Here is a 15,842-nt window from a genome sequence, read left to right on the forward strand (position 1 = left end):
CTGTCAGCGTCTCTCCCCCATATTGCTCCACCAGTTGTACAACCAGTACTACATCGTCATACTGTCAGCGTCTCTCCCCCATATTGCTCCACCAGTTGTACAACCAGTACTACATCGTCATACTGTCAGCGTCTCTCCCCCATATTACTCCACCAGTTGTACAACCAGTACTACATCGTCATACTGTCAGCGTCTCTCCCCCATATTACTCCACCAGTTGTACAACCAGTACTACATCGTCATACTGTCAGCGTCTCTCCCCCATATTACTCCACCAGTTGTACAACCAGTACTACATCGTCATACTGTCAGCGTCTCTCCCCCATATTACTCCACCAGTTGTACAACCAGTACTACATCGTCATACTGTCAGCGTCTCTCCCCCATATTACTCCACCAGTTGTACAACCAGTACTACATATCGTCATACTGTCAGCGTCTCTCCCCCATATTACTCCACCAGTTGTACAACCAGTACTACATCGTCATACTGTCAGCGTCTCTCCCCCATATTGCTCCACCAGTTGTACAACCAGTACTACATCGTCATACTGTCAGCGTCTCTCCCCCATATTACTCCACCAGTTGTACAACCAGTACTACATCGTCATACTGTCAGCGTCTCTCCCCCATATTGCTCCACCAGTTGTACAACCAGTACTACATCGTCATACTGTCAGCGTCTCTCCCCCATATTACTCCACCAGTTGTACAACCAGTACTACATCGTCATACTGTCAGCGTCTCTCCCCCATATTGCTACTACAACCACCATCGTCATACTTGTACATAACCAGTTCTACATCGTCATACTGTCAGCGTCTCTCCCCCATATTACTCCACCAGTTGTACAACCAGTACTACATCGTCATACTCTCAGCGTCTCTCCCCCATACTCCACCAGTTGTACAACCAGTACTACATCGTCATACTGTCAGCGTCTCTCCCCCATATTGCTCCACCAGTTGTACAACCAGTACTACATCGTCATACTGTCAGCGTCTCTCCCCCATATTACTCCACCAGTTGTACAACCAGTACTACATCGTCATACTGTCAGCGTCTCTCCCCCATATTACTCCACCAGTTGTACAACCAGTACTACATCGTCATACTGTCAGCGTCTCTCCCCCATATTACTCCACCAGTTGTACAACCAGTACTACATCGTCATACTGTCAGCGTACTCCACAGTTGTACAACCAGTCATACTGTCAGCGTCTCTCCCCCATATTACTCCACCAGTTGTACAACCAGTACTACATCGTCATACTGTCAGCGTCTCTCCCCCATATTACTCCACCAGTTGTACAACCAGTACTACATCGTCATACTGTCAGCGTCTCTCCCCCATATTACTCCACCAGTTGTACAACCAGTACTACATCGTCATACTGTCAGCGTCTCTCCCCCATATTACTCCACCAGTTGTACAACCAGTACTACATCGTCATACTGTCAGCGTCTCTCCCCCATATTACTCCACCAGTTGTACAACCAGTACTACATCGTCATACTGTCAGCGTCTCTCCCCCATATTACTCCACCAGTTGTACAACCAGTACTACATCGTCATACTGTCAGCGTCTCTCCCCCATATTACTCCACCAGTTGTACAACCAGTACTACATCGTCATACTGTCAGCGTCTCTCCCCCATATTACTCCACCAGTTGTACAGTACCAGTACAGTTGTACAACCAGTACTACACATTACTCAGTTGTCATACTGTCAGCGTCTCTCCCCCATATTACTCCACCAGTTGTACAACCAGTACTACATCGTCATACTGTCAGCGTCTCTCCCCCATATTACTCCACCAGTTGTACAACCAGTACTACATCGTCATACTGTCAGCGTCTCTCCCCCATATTACTCCACCAGTTGTACAACCAGTACTACAGCGTCATAATGTCAGCGTCTCTCCCCCATATTACTCCACTCCTCGAAATTTCCAGAAGGTCCAATCAGCATCATAATTTTACACAAATTATCTGTTTACATTTATATACTCTACATTTAGGAAACTTATAAAAAAAATATTGCACAAGTTTATTAACAATATCATATTCGTTGTCCACTTGACCTTCACATCATTTTAGTTGTACTTTGATGTGAGAAGCAACATTCACTGTTACAAACACATCACTTGTTAGTGTCTTGCCATCATCTATAATCTGTTTAGCTATCAAAACTTCTTAATTAGGAAGGGACTGAGGGAAGAATGCTTTACTGAATCATTCGCATGATGTGAATAACTCTGTACACAACTAGGTCGAAGATCGTTCAAGTTTCAGTTAGGGATTTCACTTTTTCCTGCGGGGTAGTGGAAGGCAAAGTGAGTTTCCTGGGCCACAAGGCTCTTAACTAGATGGGGTTACCTCCTGGAGATCTTTAAAAACAAACGTTATAATTATAAATTGCCTTATGGTGCGATCTGCCAAAATACAAAGGTTTGTTCTGTGCTGGGGCCGATTGGGTTTTCCCCCGATTGGATTCCTCGGAGCGCAGCTCAGTATGTTTTAACACATCAAGTAAGCAAAGCGTAATGCGCCCCGACAAAGTCTGCAAGAACACAGTAACCTGAAGACTGCCACAGTATGTTTCCAGCAGAACTTCTCCCTGTACAATGTCCAGTACTGCAGTCCGCAGTCCTGACTGCTAGTGTTGTTATTTTGATGGAACGCCATGACGATATCCATTGAATTAGTTTAAGTAATTTTTATAATAATATTTCCAGTTTTGTATACTACATGAATCATTACATCAAATATTTATTAATATTCAAACTTCAGCCTCATCAAAAAAGTTAACATTTCATTTGCATTACCTAACATTTGTTTTATCACGACGCCACTGAGACCACTGCTTGTATATTTTATATTCCCTTTCTTCTCATCAAATTTAATTATCTTCCGTATCCTAGGTGCTGTATGGCCCTTACTCTTTAGTTCTTTCTAGTGCTAAAAATAATAAAGATAATCTGAAAATTTAAACGGTCCTTGTGTTGTCACAGAATGATGCGCACAACGCCAGGGAGTGCAGAGTGGATCCGGCGGAGGTACAGGAACTACTCCATCTATTCATGGGGTTGTCCACTGCTGCTCACTCTGGTGGCCATCATCATGGAGTCACTCCCGGACAAGCACCAGGTTATACGACCCAACTTCAGCAGCGACACTTGCTGGTTCACAGGTGGGTGCCTGCTTCTGCAACCTGCGTTATCCAGTACTGTACCGATTTCATCTCTTATTGCTAGACGTGTTATAAGTAATAATTGCAGAAGTACCCACAAAATATATGGTTAATGGACACAGCTACAACTTTTACGACATTTTATGTACCCTCTTTGTCCTCGTACTGTTTGTAACGGCTTCACAAAGCTTCTGGAAAGTGATACGTTGCCACAATAAAATGTCATATTAGCTGCACTTATGTTCTTTTATCTAACAAGGTGATACCTTGATGCTGGTGAATATTCTTCTAAGAAACCGGAGTTACTTTCCGTTTCTTTGGATCAAAATTGATGTCATTCCCGTCCCTATTATCTGTATGATCCCCAAAAGGTTTAGCGTTTCCTTATTAATCTAATTAATAATGATAGCTCAAGTTTCTACACCTTTATATGCTCTATTAATGATACAAAATTATTGCTAAATTCATACAGTTTTTATCAAAACTGCTCAGTTTGAACCACTGGTTTACGGGGAGTCATCTGTTTACCGTAACTTGTGTTAGGTACTCTTATAATATAGTGGCTCGCATATTGCAACTTAACTACACAGCAAAGACATTACAAAACTTACATAACATAAGAATATTTACAGTACTTAATACAATATTCAAATAAAGCAATATTCAGGTGAAACAATACTCAGAATACAATACTGTAGTTTTTCTAACTTGAAACCATTGCTTCGAATCCTGTCTTGGTTAAATATTTTAAGCACGTTATTTGCATTCCTTTTATTTATTCCCGATTCCCTTTTATACACCTCAGTCATATCCCCCCTAATTCTACGCCTTTTTAAAGAGCGCAGATTCAGTGTCCTCAGTTTGTTCTCGTAGAAAACATTTCTGATACATGGGATCATCTTTGTCATCCTCCTTTGTACGTTTTCATGCTCATTTACATACATTCTGTAATACGGTGACCAGAACTGTGAACCATAATCTAAATGAGACCTAATCAACGTTATATAGAGTAGAAGAATAACCTGCAGACTCCTGTTAGTTATACTTCTTAATATGAAGCCAAGAATTCTATTCGCTTTATTTCGAATACTTACGCAATGTTGTCTGGGCTTTAGATTACTGCTATCCGGAACTCTCAAATCCTTTTCTCAGTTAGAAATATTAAGATCTACTTTATTTAGTTTATAAATATCATGGTTATTTACCTCTCCAACACTTAAAACTTTGCATTTTTTTATGTTAAACTGCGTCTGTCACTTCATAGAGATAAGTTGAAAAGACTAGCCAAAGGTTCACTAAGTTCTGTCTAACATTCCTTTAAAACACTTGCTAACAGTTTATCAGGCCCTGCCTATTTGTTAGGTTTTAGTAGGTAGTAGGTTGGTAGACAGCAACCACCCAGGGAGGTACTACCGTCCTGCCAGGTGACTGTGAAACAGAAACCTGTAACTGTTTCACATAATGGTAGGATTACTGGTATCTTTTTTCTGTCTCATAAACTCGCTGGATAACAGGTATGTCTTGTTACTTCTACTTACACTTAGGTTACACTACACAGGCATGCACATATATATATATATATATATATATATATATATATATATATATATATATATATATATATATATATATGTCGTGCCGAATATGTAAAACTGGTCAATTAGCAAGAACTCATTTAAAATTAAGTTCTTTCTAAAACACAGTGAAATATATTTTTTTCGTTAGGTTCAGAATGATTTTGGCGAAATAATTGCACACACAAATTTTCTCTTGTCCTATATGGCAAGATGAGCTTTGCTATTTAAGCCAAGATCGCAAATTCTGCTTATTCGGCACGACATATATATATATATATATATATATATATATATATATATATATATATATATATATATATATATATATATATATATATATATATATATATATATATGCAAGGAATTCGCGAGAGCATGCGAAATATACACAAACATTGATCTCTGGCTGAAGGAGACTCGAACCTACGAACCTTGGAAGAAGAAAAACTTTATTAAACTGGGATGCTTGAATGTGAGTGGATGTAGTGCGGATGATATGAAATAGATGATTGCTGATGTTATATTTCGCATGCTCTCGCGAATTCCTTGCATTGTTCAAATCTCTAGTAAGGCTTATGCATGCAGGGGATGAGATGAAAAGCTGTAAGCCTTCTCCCGGAAAGCTGGATGCCTTGGATCAAACGTGTAGCGTACGCTACACGCCAAGGTATTGTTGAGTGTGGGTAGATTGGTAAAGCACTGCATACCTTGTCCTGAAGTTCGTAGGATCGAGTCTCCTTCAGCCAGAGATCAGTGTTTATATATATTATATATATATATATATATATATATATATATATATATATATATATATATATATATATATATATATATATATATATATATATATATACACACACAAACACTGATCTCTGGCTGAAGGAGACTCGAACCTACGAACCTTGGAAGAAGAAATACTTTATTAAACTGGGATGCTTGAATGTGAGTGGATGTAGTGCGGATGATAAGAAATAGATGATTGCTGATGTTATGAATGAAAAGAAGTTGGATGTCCTGGCCCTAAGCGACACAAAGCTGAAGTGGGTAGGCGAGTTTCAGTGGGGAGAAATAAATGGAATTAAGCCAGGAGTAGCTGAGAGAGTTAGAGTTAAGTAAGGGGTAGTAATAATGCTGAAGGATCAGTTATGGAAGGAGAAGCGGGAATTTAAATGCTTAATTTCAAGGATACCATGGTTTTTAATACTTGACGTGCTGTTGGAGTGTGAGCAAAGTAACATTTATGAAGGGATTCAGGGAAACCGGCAGGCCGGACTTGAGTCCTGGAGATGGGAAGTACAGTGCCTGCACTCTGAAGGAGGGGTGTTAATGTTGCAGTTTAAAAACTGTAGTGTAAAGCACCCTTCTGGCAAGACAGTGATGGAGTGAATGATGGTGAAAGTTTTTCTTTTTCGGGCCACCCTGCCTTGGTGGGAATCGGCCGGTGTGATAATAAAAAAAAATAATAATTTCAAGGATAATGTGGATTAAAATAAGGGTCGGATGTGAAAAGTGGGTCATAATAAGCGTGTATTCACCTGGAGAAGAGAGGAGTGTAGAGGAGAGAGAGAGAGGTTTTGGGAGATGTTAAGCAAATGTATAGGAACCTTTGCGGTAGGGGACATAAATGCCAAAGTAGGAGAAACATTTAGAGAGGATGTGCTAGGTAAGTTTGGGGTGCCAGATGAAAATGATAATGGAGCCCTTTGATTGAACTCTATATAGAAATGGGTTTAGTTATAAGTGATACGTATTTTAAGAAAAAGAGGATAAATAAATATACAAGATTTGACGTAGGGCGTAATGAGAGTAGTTTGTTGGATTATGTATTGGTAGATAAAAGACTGTTGAGTAGACTTCAGGATGTACATGTTTATAGAGGGGCCACAGATACATCAGATCACTTTCTAGTGAGAGTAAAAGATAGATGGGATACAAGGAAAATAGAAGTAGCAAGTAAGAGAGAGGTGAAGGTGTATAAACTAAAAGAGGAGGCAGTTAGGGTAAGATATAAACAACTATTGGAGGATAGATGGGCTAGTGAGTGTATAGGCAATGGGGTCGAAGATGTATGGGGTAGGTTTAAGAATGTATTGTTAGAGTGTTCAGCAGAAGTTTATAGTTACAAGAAGGTGGGTGCAGGAGGGAAGAAGAGCGATTGGTGGAATGATGTTGTAAAGAGTGTAGTAGGGAAGAAAAAGTTAGCATATGAAGGGTTTTTACAAAGTGGGTGAGATGTTATTAAAAAATTTTGTTGAAAATAAGAAAAAGTTTTGGAGTGAGATTAATAAGTTGAGGAAGCCTAGGGAACAAATGGATTTGACAGTAAAAAGTAGGAGAGGAGAGATATTAAATGGAGAGTTAGAGGTATTGGGAAGATGGAGGAAATATTTTGAGGAATTGTTAAATGTTGATGAAGATAGGGAAGCTGTGATTTCGTGTATAGGGCAAGGAGGAATAGCATCTTGTAGGAGTGAGGAAGAGCCAGTTGTTCGTGAGGCAGTGGGTACAATGAAAGGGGGTAAGGCAGCTGGGATTGATGGGATAAAGACAGAAATGTTAAAAGCAGGAGGGGATGTAGTTTTGGAGTGGTTGGTGCTATTATTTAATAAATGTATGGAAGAGGGCAGAGAGAATGCTTAGTTCCTTTGTATAAAGGCAAAGGGGATAAAAGAGAGTGCAAAAATTATAAGGGAATAAGTCTGTTGAGTATACATGGTAAAGTGTATGGTAGAGTTGTTACTGAAAGAATTAAGAGTAAAACAGAGAGTAGGATAGCAGATGAACAAGGAGGCTTTAGGAAAGGTGGGAGTGTGTAGACTAAGTGTTTACAGTGAAACATATAGGTGAACAGTATTTAGATAAGGATAAAAAGGTTTTTGTGGCATTTATGAATTTGGAAAAGGCATATGACAGGGTGGATGGGGGGCAATGTGGCAGATGTTGCAGGTGTATGGTATAGGAGGTAGGTTACTGAAAGCAGTGAAGAGTTTTTACGAGGATAGCGAGGTTAGAGTATGTAGGAGAGAGGGAGCTTATTTCCCAGTAAAAGTAGGCCTTAGACAAGGATGTGTGATGTCACCGTGGTTGTTCAGTATATTTATAGATTGGGTTGTGATTTTTTAGATTTTGACACTGAAGTGGCTAGTTTATTGTGCACCCCATATCCATCCTGTGGACGGTAGCGCAAGAGCATATGGATACACAAATGGCCTATGAACTAGGCCCCAAAGGGTTAACAGGAATGCATATGGATTTATATGTACATATCTATAGTTCACTTAGCTGTTACAAGCAAATTTAGGAAATTTGCTTAGTATATCTGGTATCTTATTTTCATTAATAAGATATCTTGACATGTCACATAGGTTATTATACTGTCTGTCTCTGTATTCCTCAATAAGTGGACAATTAAGCACATAGTGTTCAAGACAGCGACCATATGCCTGATCACATAATTTACATTTAGTTTGATCATCATCTGTGTGCCTCCCAAACTACCAGAAGTACTTGTAACCAAACCTAAGCCTGGCCAGACCGAGATATACACGGACGATACACGAGAGAAGCCGCCCAGCAGCCGTGGAGAGAAGACGTCGTCGTTCCTGCTCTTCAGTTATCCTGAGTAATTCTCGAGCAGAGCAACTCTGAACACTGTTACTCAAGATTTTTCTTGGGTTATCCTGAGTAGTTCTTCACCAGAGCTGAGAGGAAACTTGCTTGCATTCACTTCGAGCCCCATCCCATCAAGAGGATAAGGCGGTGACTTGCATGCTTGTTCACCCCTCTCTTCCCCATCCCCCCATCCTTCCTCATCCTCCCCTCACCCAAACATCTACACTGAGGTGAATGACACGATGGAAAGGTTAGACTCAGAAGTGTCCATGTTCGCAGATGATATAAAGTTAATGAGGAGAATTAAATCAGATGAGGATCAGGTAGGACTTCAAAGAGACCTGGACAGGCTGGACACCTGGTCCAGCAAGTGGCTTATCGAATTTAACCCCTCCAAATGCAAAGTCATGAAGATCTGGGAAGGGCAAAGAAGACCGCAGACAGAGTATAGGCTAGGTGGCCAAAGACTGCAAACCTCGCTCATGGAGAAAGATCTTGGGGTGAGTATAACACCGAGCACGTCTCCGGAAGCACACATCAACCAGATAACTGCTGCAACATATGGGCTCCTGGCAAACCTGAGATTAGCGTTCCGATACCTTAGTAAAGAATCGTTCAAGACACTGCACACCGTGTACGTCAGGTCCATACTGGAGTATGCAGCACCTGTTTGGAACCCACACTTGATAAAGCACGTCAAGAAATTAGAGAAAGTGCAAAGGTTTGCGACAAGGTTAGTTCCAGAGCTTAGGGGAATGTCCTTCGAAGAAAGGTTAAGGGAAATCGGCCTGACGACACTAGAGGACAGGAGGGTTAGGGGAGACATGATAACGACATTCAAAATACTGCGCGGAATAGACAAGGTGGACAGAGACAGGATGTTCCAGAGAGGGGACACAGAAACAAGGGGTCACAATTGGAAGCTGAAGACTCAGACGAGTCACAGGGATGTAAGGAAGTACTTCTTCAGTCACAGTCGTCAGGAAGTGGAATAGCCTAGCAAGTGATGTAGTGGAGGCAGGAACCATACATAGCTTTAAGACGAGGTATGACAAAGCTCAGGAAGCGGAGAGAGAGGACCTAGTAGCGATCAGTGAAGAGGCAGGGCCAGGAGCTGAATCTCGACCCCTGCAACCACAATTAGGTGAGTACTGGCCCACACACTAACACACTACTTACATTGCTATCCTTCTGACTTTCCTATCTTCTTTTTCGGCAACTTCGCCTTTGGCGAGTTAACACAAGGCATTTTGACCATCCGGTAGCCCGTGTGGTTTTTTAAAATCCGGCCGATCTTTGCCTTGGGCCCTTTCCCCCTCACCACTCGAGGTTAGGCTATCTTAGGGGCTGACCTTCATAAGCCAGCTGAAATAGGATGTTAGACTAACACTAAGGAAAGACCCTTTTTGTTGAAGTAACTTATGTGCCAGATGTACCTTCCTGGACATCTTGGCGCGGATAAGCGTAAGATTACGGGTTGATGACAACCAAAAGTCGAGAAAAAAAATTCTAGCATGCATTTGCTCAGATTCAACTGTTGCTCCAGTGGATATTTTTACAACTCTCGCTGGGGTAGTACTTCTCTCTTCTGAAGAAGAGTTACTTCAACTACTTAAGCAGAACGTCCTGGACAAACTGAAGATTTTTGGTAACCACCCAATTGCACCTGAAAGCTATCAAGCTCAGCGAACTGTGTTTGTTGCCAGAATTAACAGCATCATGAGAGATAGAACATTAAAATGGTATAAAATACCGACAGGTTGTTAGGTAAGACACATATGCAACAGTTAGGTATCTTTATTTTGAAACGTTTCGCCTACACAGTAGGCTTCTTCAGTCGAGTACAGAAAAGTTGATAGAAGCAGAAGATACTTGAAGACGATGTAATCAGTCCATCACCCTTAAAGTTTTGAGGTGGTCAGTCCCTCAGTCTGGAGAGCATTGTTCCAGACTGAGGGACTGACCACCTCAAAACTTTAAGGGTGATGGACTGATTACATCGTCTTCAAGTATCTTCTGCTTCTATCAACTTTTCTGTACTCGACTGAAGAAGCCTACTGTGTAGGCGAAACGTTTCAAAATAAAGATACCTAACTGTTGCATATGTGTCTTACCTAACATCATGAGAGATAGCACAGTGAATGAACTTCTTGCTGACTTTAATGCAGAGAATTCAGAATTTCATGCTGTTCAAGCATATAATTTTCTAAACCTGGCAACAACCAGGAGACATTAAAGTTAATATTTGAGACACCTGAAGAAGCCAAAATAGTGTGTCAAAATGGCTTCAGTTGTTTTGGCACCAGATGTACACCTGACCAAATCTCTCTTGAGCGGTTTGTCAGTGTTACACAATGTTACAAATGTTACGCATTTGGTCATACCACCAACAAATGCAGTACCCAAGCACTTATTTGCAGCATATGCTCTGGGCAACATTCTTTTAAAAATTGTAATAACAAAACTAAACCCAAGTGTGTCCTCTGCAATGGTAAACATCATGCTGTTTCTGCTATCTGTCCCGAGAGGAAAAAGGAAATGCAGAAACTTCTAGAAGCTAAGAAACTGTCCAATTCTAAGAAGAACACTCCTGAGGCACCTCCAACAATGTCCCAAACTTCCTTCCCAGCTTTGCCTGGATCTAGTGGGACTCCTCAGGTCTCTTCCACTGGTTCCAATGTTTGGAATTCTGCCCCTCTTGGAGTGCTTCAATCTAACCCTCACCTACAACATACACAAACGCAACAACAAGGTTCAGTCTCATCTCCCATGTCTCAGGTATCCTCAGCCGGGGATATGACGAGAGCGCAACTAATGTATATGATGGCCAAAGACATAGCAAGTGTTAACATTCAACTCTGCTCTAAGTTTTTAAGTGATTTGTTAATGGCTAATGGGATCACTCCCATTACTATCCCAGATAATGTCAAGGTTATTATGGCCCAGCCTTCTCATAACAAGAAGTACTTCTACAAATAAACCTAAGTCATCTCTTGTCCAGGGATCACTCACCTCGCATACCCAGATGGTCAACTCCCCTCAATCCGATGAGTCAATACCTGACCCAAATGATGCCCCAGAGATTGGTGCTTACTCTTCCGCTATTGCAGCTGATCCTGTTGAACAGGAACTTTCCCAGGATAATTCACCTGACCTACCAAATTTTCCCTTTGAGCCTCCACAGTCTCCCATTAACTCTCACGAGCCTCTGCTTCCTGAAACTGGGACTATCACACCTCAGTTTTATGATGATGACTCTAATGACTCTAAAGATTCTGTTAATATTACCACTTCTAGTGAGGATGGTGACATTTTTAATACACAAGCAACTACTCAGAACTTCCCTCCTCCCCTCGACGAGTCCAGCAGGGATAGTGTGGATACCAAACATGACATTACTTGCAGACGTTCAGACCGCAGTACACGTGCGAAGTGCAAGAAATAATGGGGATTACAATTTTCCAACTTAATGTTCAACATTTCTTTAATAACCGTTACTTCCTTGAAGCTGAACTACATAATTACAATCCTGATGTTATACTCTTGAATGAGACAGCTGCGAGAGTTGATCAACATATTAAATTACGTGGTTACTCTACTGTGGAGAAATCGAGAGGACCCTTTAGTGGCGCAGCCATGCATTTAAAAATATTCATGCTGATGAAGATAACATTCTTGCAATAGAAATGACGACGCCTCATGGCCAACTAGTGACAGGAACTGGATATTTTCCCCCGAGACAACAATATATAGAGTCAATTCCTCTACATAGGATATTAAGCAGGAATATTCCAACAATTCTAGCTGGATATTTTAATGCTCATCACCCTGCCCTCTTTAACTCTGGAGCTGGTAATCCACTGGGTGACTTGAAAGGAAAACAACTATTCAATATCATGACAGCCAGAAACTTGTCATTTCAAGGCCCATTCTTTAAATCGTATATTGGTCCTCATCCAGGGACACCAGATATAGTCCAGACAAACAGAGGCTGTGACCTCTTTCATTGTCGTATCTCTCCTGGTGGAAACGTAGGATCTGACCATATCCATGTTTTAATACAACTACAAACTTCTCTATTTAGAATACCTGTACCTCCTAAACCCAGTCTCAACACCCTAGGATTTGACCCCTTCAGGGCATTTCTGGGTGACGATGAAATTGTGTCGTTGGAAAATCTACCTTCCACTGCAATTGACGACGCAATCAGGTCCCTTTACAATCGAATAATTGATGCTACTAATGCAACCTGTCAATTAGCTTCCACAAAGATCTACCAACAATATAAACCTACGAGGGAAATTAGAGACGCTTTGAGAAATTATCAAACAGAATGTCGAAGGCATCTTCAAACGCGACAACCACCAGTAGCTACATTGCACAGATTAAGGCAAGAATTAATTAACATGATTAGTCATCACAAACGTGACTTATGGAAACTGCTAGTTCTCCAAGCTAATCAGTATAAACGTGAGCCAGCAAAATTTTGGAGTAAGATCTGACAACTTTTAGTTGCAAAGCACAAGGCTCCTAACTACCTAATTCATACCTTCACTGATGGGGATGATGAAGATGTTGAGATTAAACTTGATGATTCACAGGACCAGGCTAATTTGATGGGTGATGTATGGGAGAAAACTCTCTCCCACAATAGCAGTCGTCGATTTAACAATCACTATCAGTTGGTAAATGAATGGAAAGATGAGAACTTAGATGATCTACAACCACTACCTTCCATCGATACATCAACTCTTGAAGAGACCCACCCGCTTACTAGACCTATTACATTACTCGAGATGAGTCAGGTTATTGGGAGAATGCGAAATAGAGCCCCTAGTCTCTCTGGAATAACAATGAAACAAATAAAGTTCCTACCCAGAAATTGTGAACAGTCTTTGGTTAATATCTTTAATACCATCTTGGCCTCAGGACATTTTCCAGTTGTTTTTAAGACTGCTAGGAGGATCTTTCTTGGTAAGCCCAATAAAGACATCCACCAACCAGGGAACTATAGACCTATATCTTTACTTGAAGTCACTGGAAAAGTTCTTGAGAAGATCATTTCCAACAGACTGAACTACTATATGGAGTTTAATCACCTTTCTACTGAAAAACAATCTGGCTTTAGAACACATAGAGGTACCCATCATGCAATAAATATTATTTTCGATACTGTAGCAAGTCTAAAACATCAGGGCAATCTTGCCCTAATTGCCACCAGAGATGTTCATAAAGCTTTTGATAGCTTATGGCATGATGGTCTTATATACAAACTTATTGACCTACCAGACCTTAACTGGACCTTTCTCAGATTAATATATAACTTCTTAACTCAAAGAAAAATCATTCCCACCTTTCATGGCAAGTCGACAGAGCCCTTTATACCAACAGCTGGTGTCCCACAAGGTTCTTGTTTTAGTCCAATTCTCTTCAACATTTATGTGAATGACCTTCCTCAACCAGAGTTTAATGATACAAGTATAACACAGTTTGCAGATGATGTTATCCATGTCGTCTCATCAACTCTGGTAACAGGAAAATACAAGTATGAGAAAGACATAGAAAAAGTGAATATTGAACTTCGTCGAACATCTAATTGGGAAAGAAATGGAGAATTACGACTAACCCTGACAAAGTCCTGGTTAGCACGATAGGATGTTTTGTATCAACCATCGAAGATAAAGGGGGTATCTCCATCAGAGGTACACCTGTAGCCATTAGAAACCCTAACAAGATCTTGGGATATGAAATAGACAGGCTGCTCCACTCAACATCTCATGTAACTAAAAAGATTAACATAGCCAAAGCTGGTCTTAACAGTCTCTTTAAATTTAATCAAGCCCCTCCACATGTCAAAAAACATCTGTATAAAATGATAATAAGACCTATACTCGAATACCCATGTGTCCCAATGTCATTAACAACAAAGACCAACATGCTACGGTTACAATTGGTCTAGAATAGAGCTCTCCGCTTTTTTACGGGTACCAGTAGGAGAGACAGAGTTAAAATGGCAGATTTACACGTACAACAAGATATTACTGCCTTAAATGTACGCCTTGACACCCTGAAGAAAAAACAACTCTATGCAATGCAAGAACTCTACATGCCAGATAGAGAATATCCTCTGCAAGTTGAAAATACCACGGATTATATCATCAATACTCCTCACAGACTCAAAGAATGACTCTCCCACAGAGGGTCCGTCGTTTTATCCATAAAGACGATTACCATCGACTAATGATCTTGAGCAACCTCCCTGCAGATGAAGATGATTGGGTAACACCAGGACCCTTCTATGTTTACTAAGAAAATCATCGCCCCCAATTAGGGAGACATCTTGCTAAAATTATGCTACATTTACTATGGCGGGACACCACCTTGTAAGAAGCTATTGTGTCAAGTAATCCTTTATAAACTGGCCAAAAAAATATTGCCTTCATTGTCGTTTAAATATCCGTTGTGCAATCGAAAAAAAAAATGCAACTTGTATATTTACTAACAGTTAAGAGTCATGTACTTATATATTTGTTAATTCTATGTGACTCTGATGGGTTAGTATTATACCCCTTCAAGAATATTTTATTATTCCACATACACTTTTTAAATTATACCAAAGTGGTTGGGCCACTTACCTTTTATATGCTACTTCTCTCCCCCCTCCCACCCTTTTCCAATATTTCTATCCTTACCCATCCTTCTTCCTTACCCATCTTACCAAAGCGCTGGTCATAAGAAGAAGAAGAAGAAGTCTGGCCACTACAACATCAGTCAGTCTGTTCACATTGCAAGTTGCTCCATAAACATACTTATCTACGTTCATGTTATCATAGTGGGTTATAGATCTACTCAGACTTCTAACTGCATTCCTATAACAATCATTTTCATTATTTACTTCTCTCCTAATATTATTACTAATGCTAGACACAGATATTCCAAAGTTATATTTTACATTCTCCTTCTGGGTACTCTTCTTGGCTAACATATCAACTTTATCATGAAGGAGTAATCCAATGTGTGATGGGATCCATAACAATTTTACATGAATTTCTTTGTCCCTGATTTTTGAGTATCTATACCTGGCTTCCCCAATGAGCATGTTGTTGGAGTCATTATGTGAGTCAAGAGCCTTCAATGATGACATAGAATCAGTAATGATGATAGAGTCAAGCTCAGTGCCAATAGGATTGCAAACAGTACAGTTTGCAATGTAGACGCCCAGTTGTTAATTCTTGTGCCTAGTTTAACAAGTTTATTATCGTTATTAACTAGAGAGGTGGCAACAAGAGCAGATGCAGCCCTGCCAGAAGACTCCTGTTTATATCCATCAGTGTATATTACTTGCGATAACTTATTACTACCAGCTAGGAGAGAAATTTCTTCTGGAACAGTTGCTTTAACAATTGATTTAAGGAAGGGATTACTAGCAATGATCTTCTTGGGAGGCACTTGCAAGTA

At 40.4% G+C, this 15,842-nt stretch overlaps 1 protein-coding gene across 1 annotated transcript in view; it reads left to right on the forward strand.

The window, feature by feature from the left end:
- The window catches only part of LOC128689909 (uncharacterized), a 361,331-nt gene that overhangs the window by 194,982 nt on the left and 150,507 nt on the right, over window positions 1-15,842 (forward strand). The window contains exon 3 of the mRNA XM_070088675.1: window positions 3,017-3,195. Coding sequence (XP_069944776.1) covers window positions 3,017-3,195 — 179 coding nt within the window. The remainder of the gene's footprint in view (window positions 1-3,016; window positions 3,196-15,842) is intronic.

Source organism: Cherax quadricarinatus, chromosome 25 (genome assembly GCF_038502225.1).
Source record: "Cherax quadricarinatus isolate ZL_2023a chromosome 25, ASM3850222v1, whole genome shotgun sequence".
In the NCBI taxonomy this organism is placed as follows: domain Eukaryota; kingdom Metazoa; phylum Arthropoda; class Malacostraca; order Decapoda; family Parastacidae; genus Cherax; species Cherax quadricarinatus.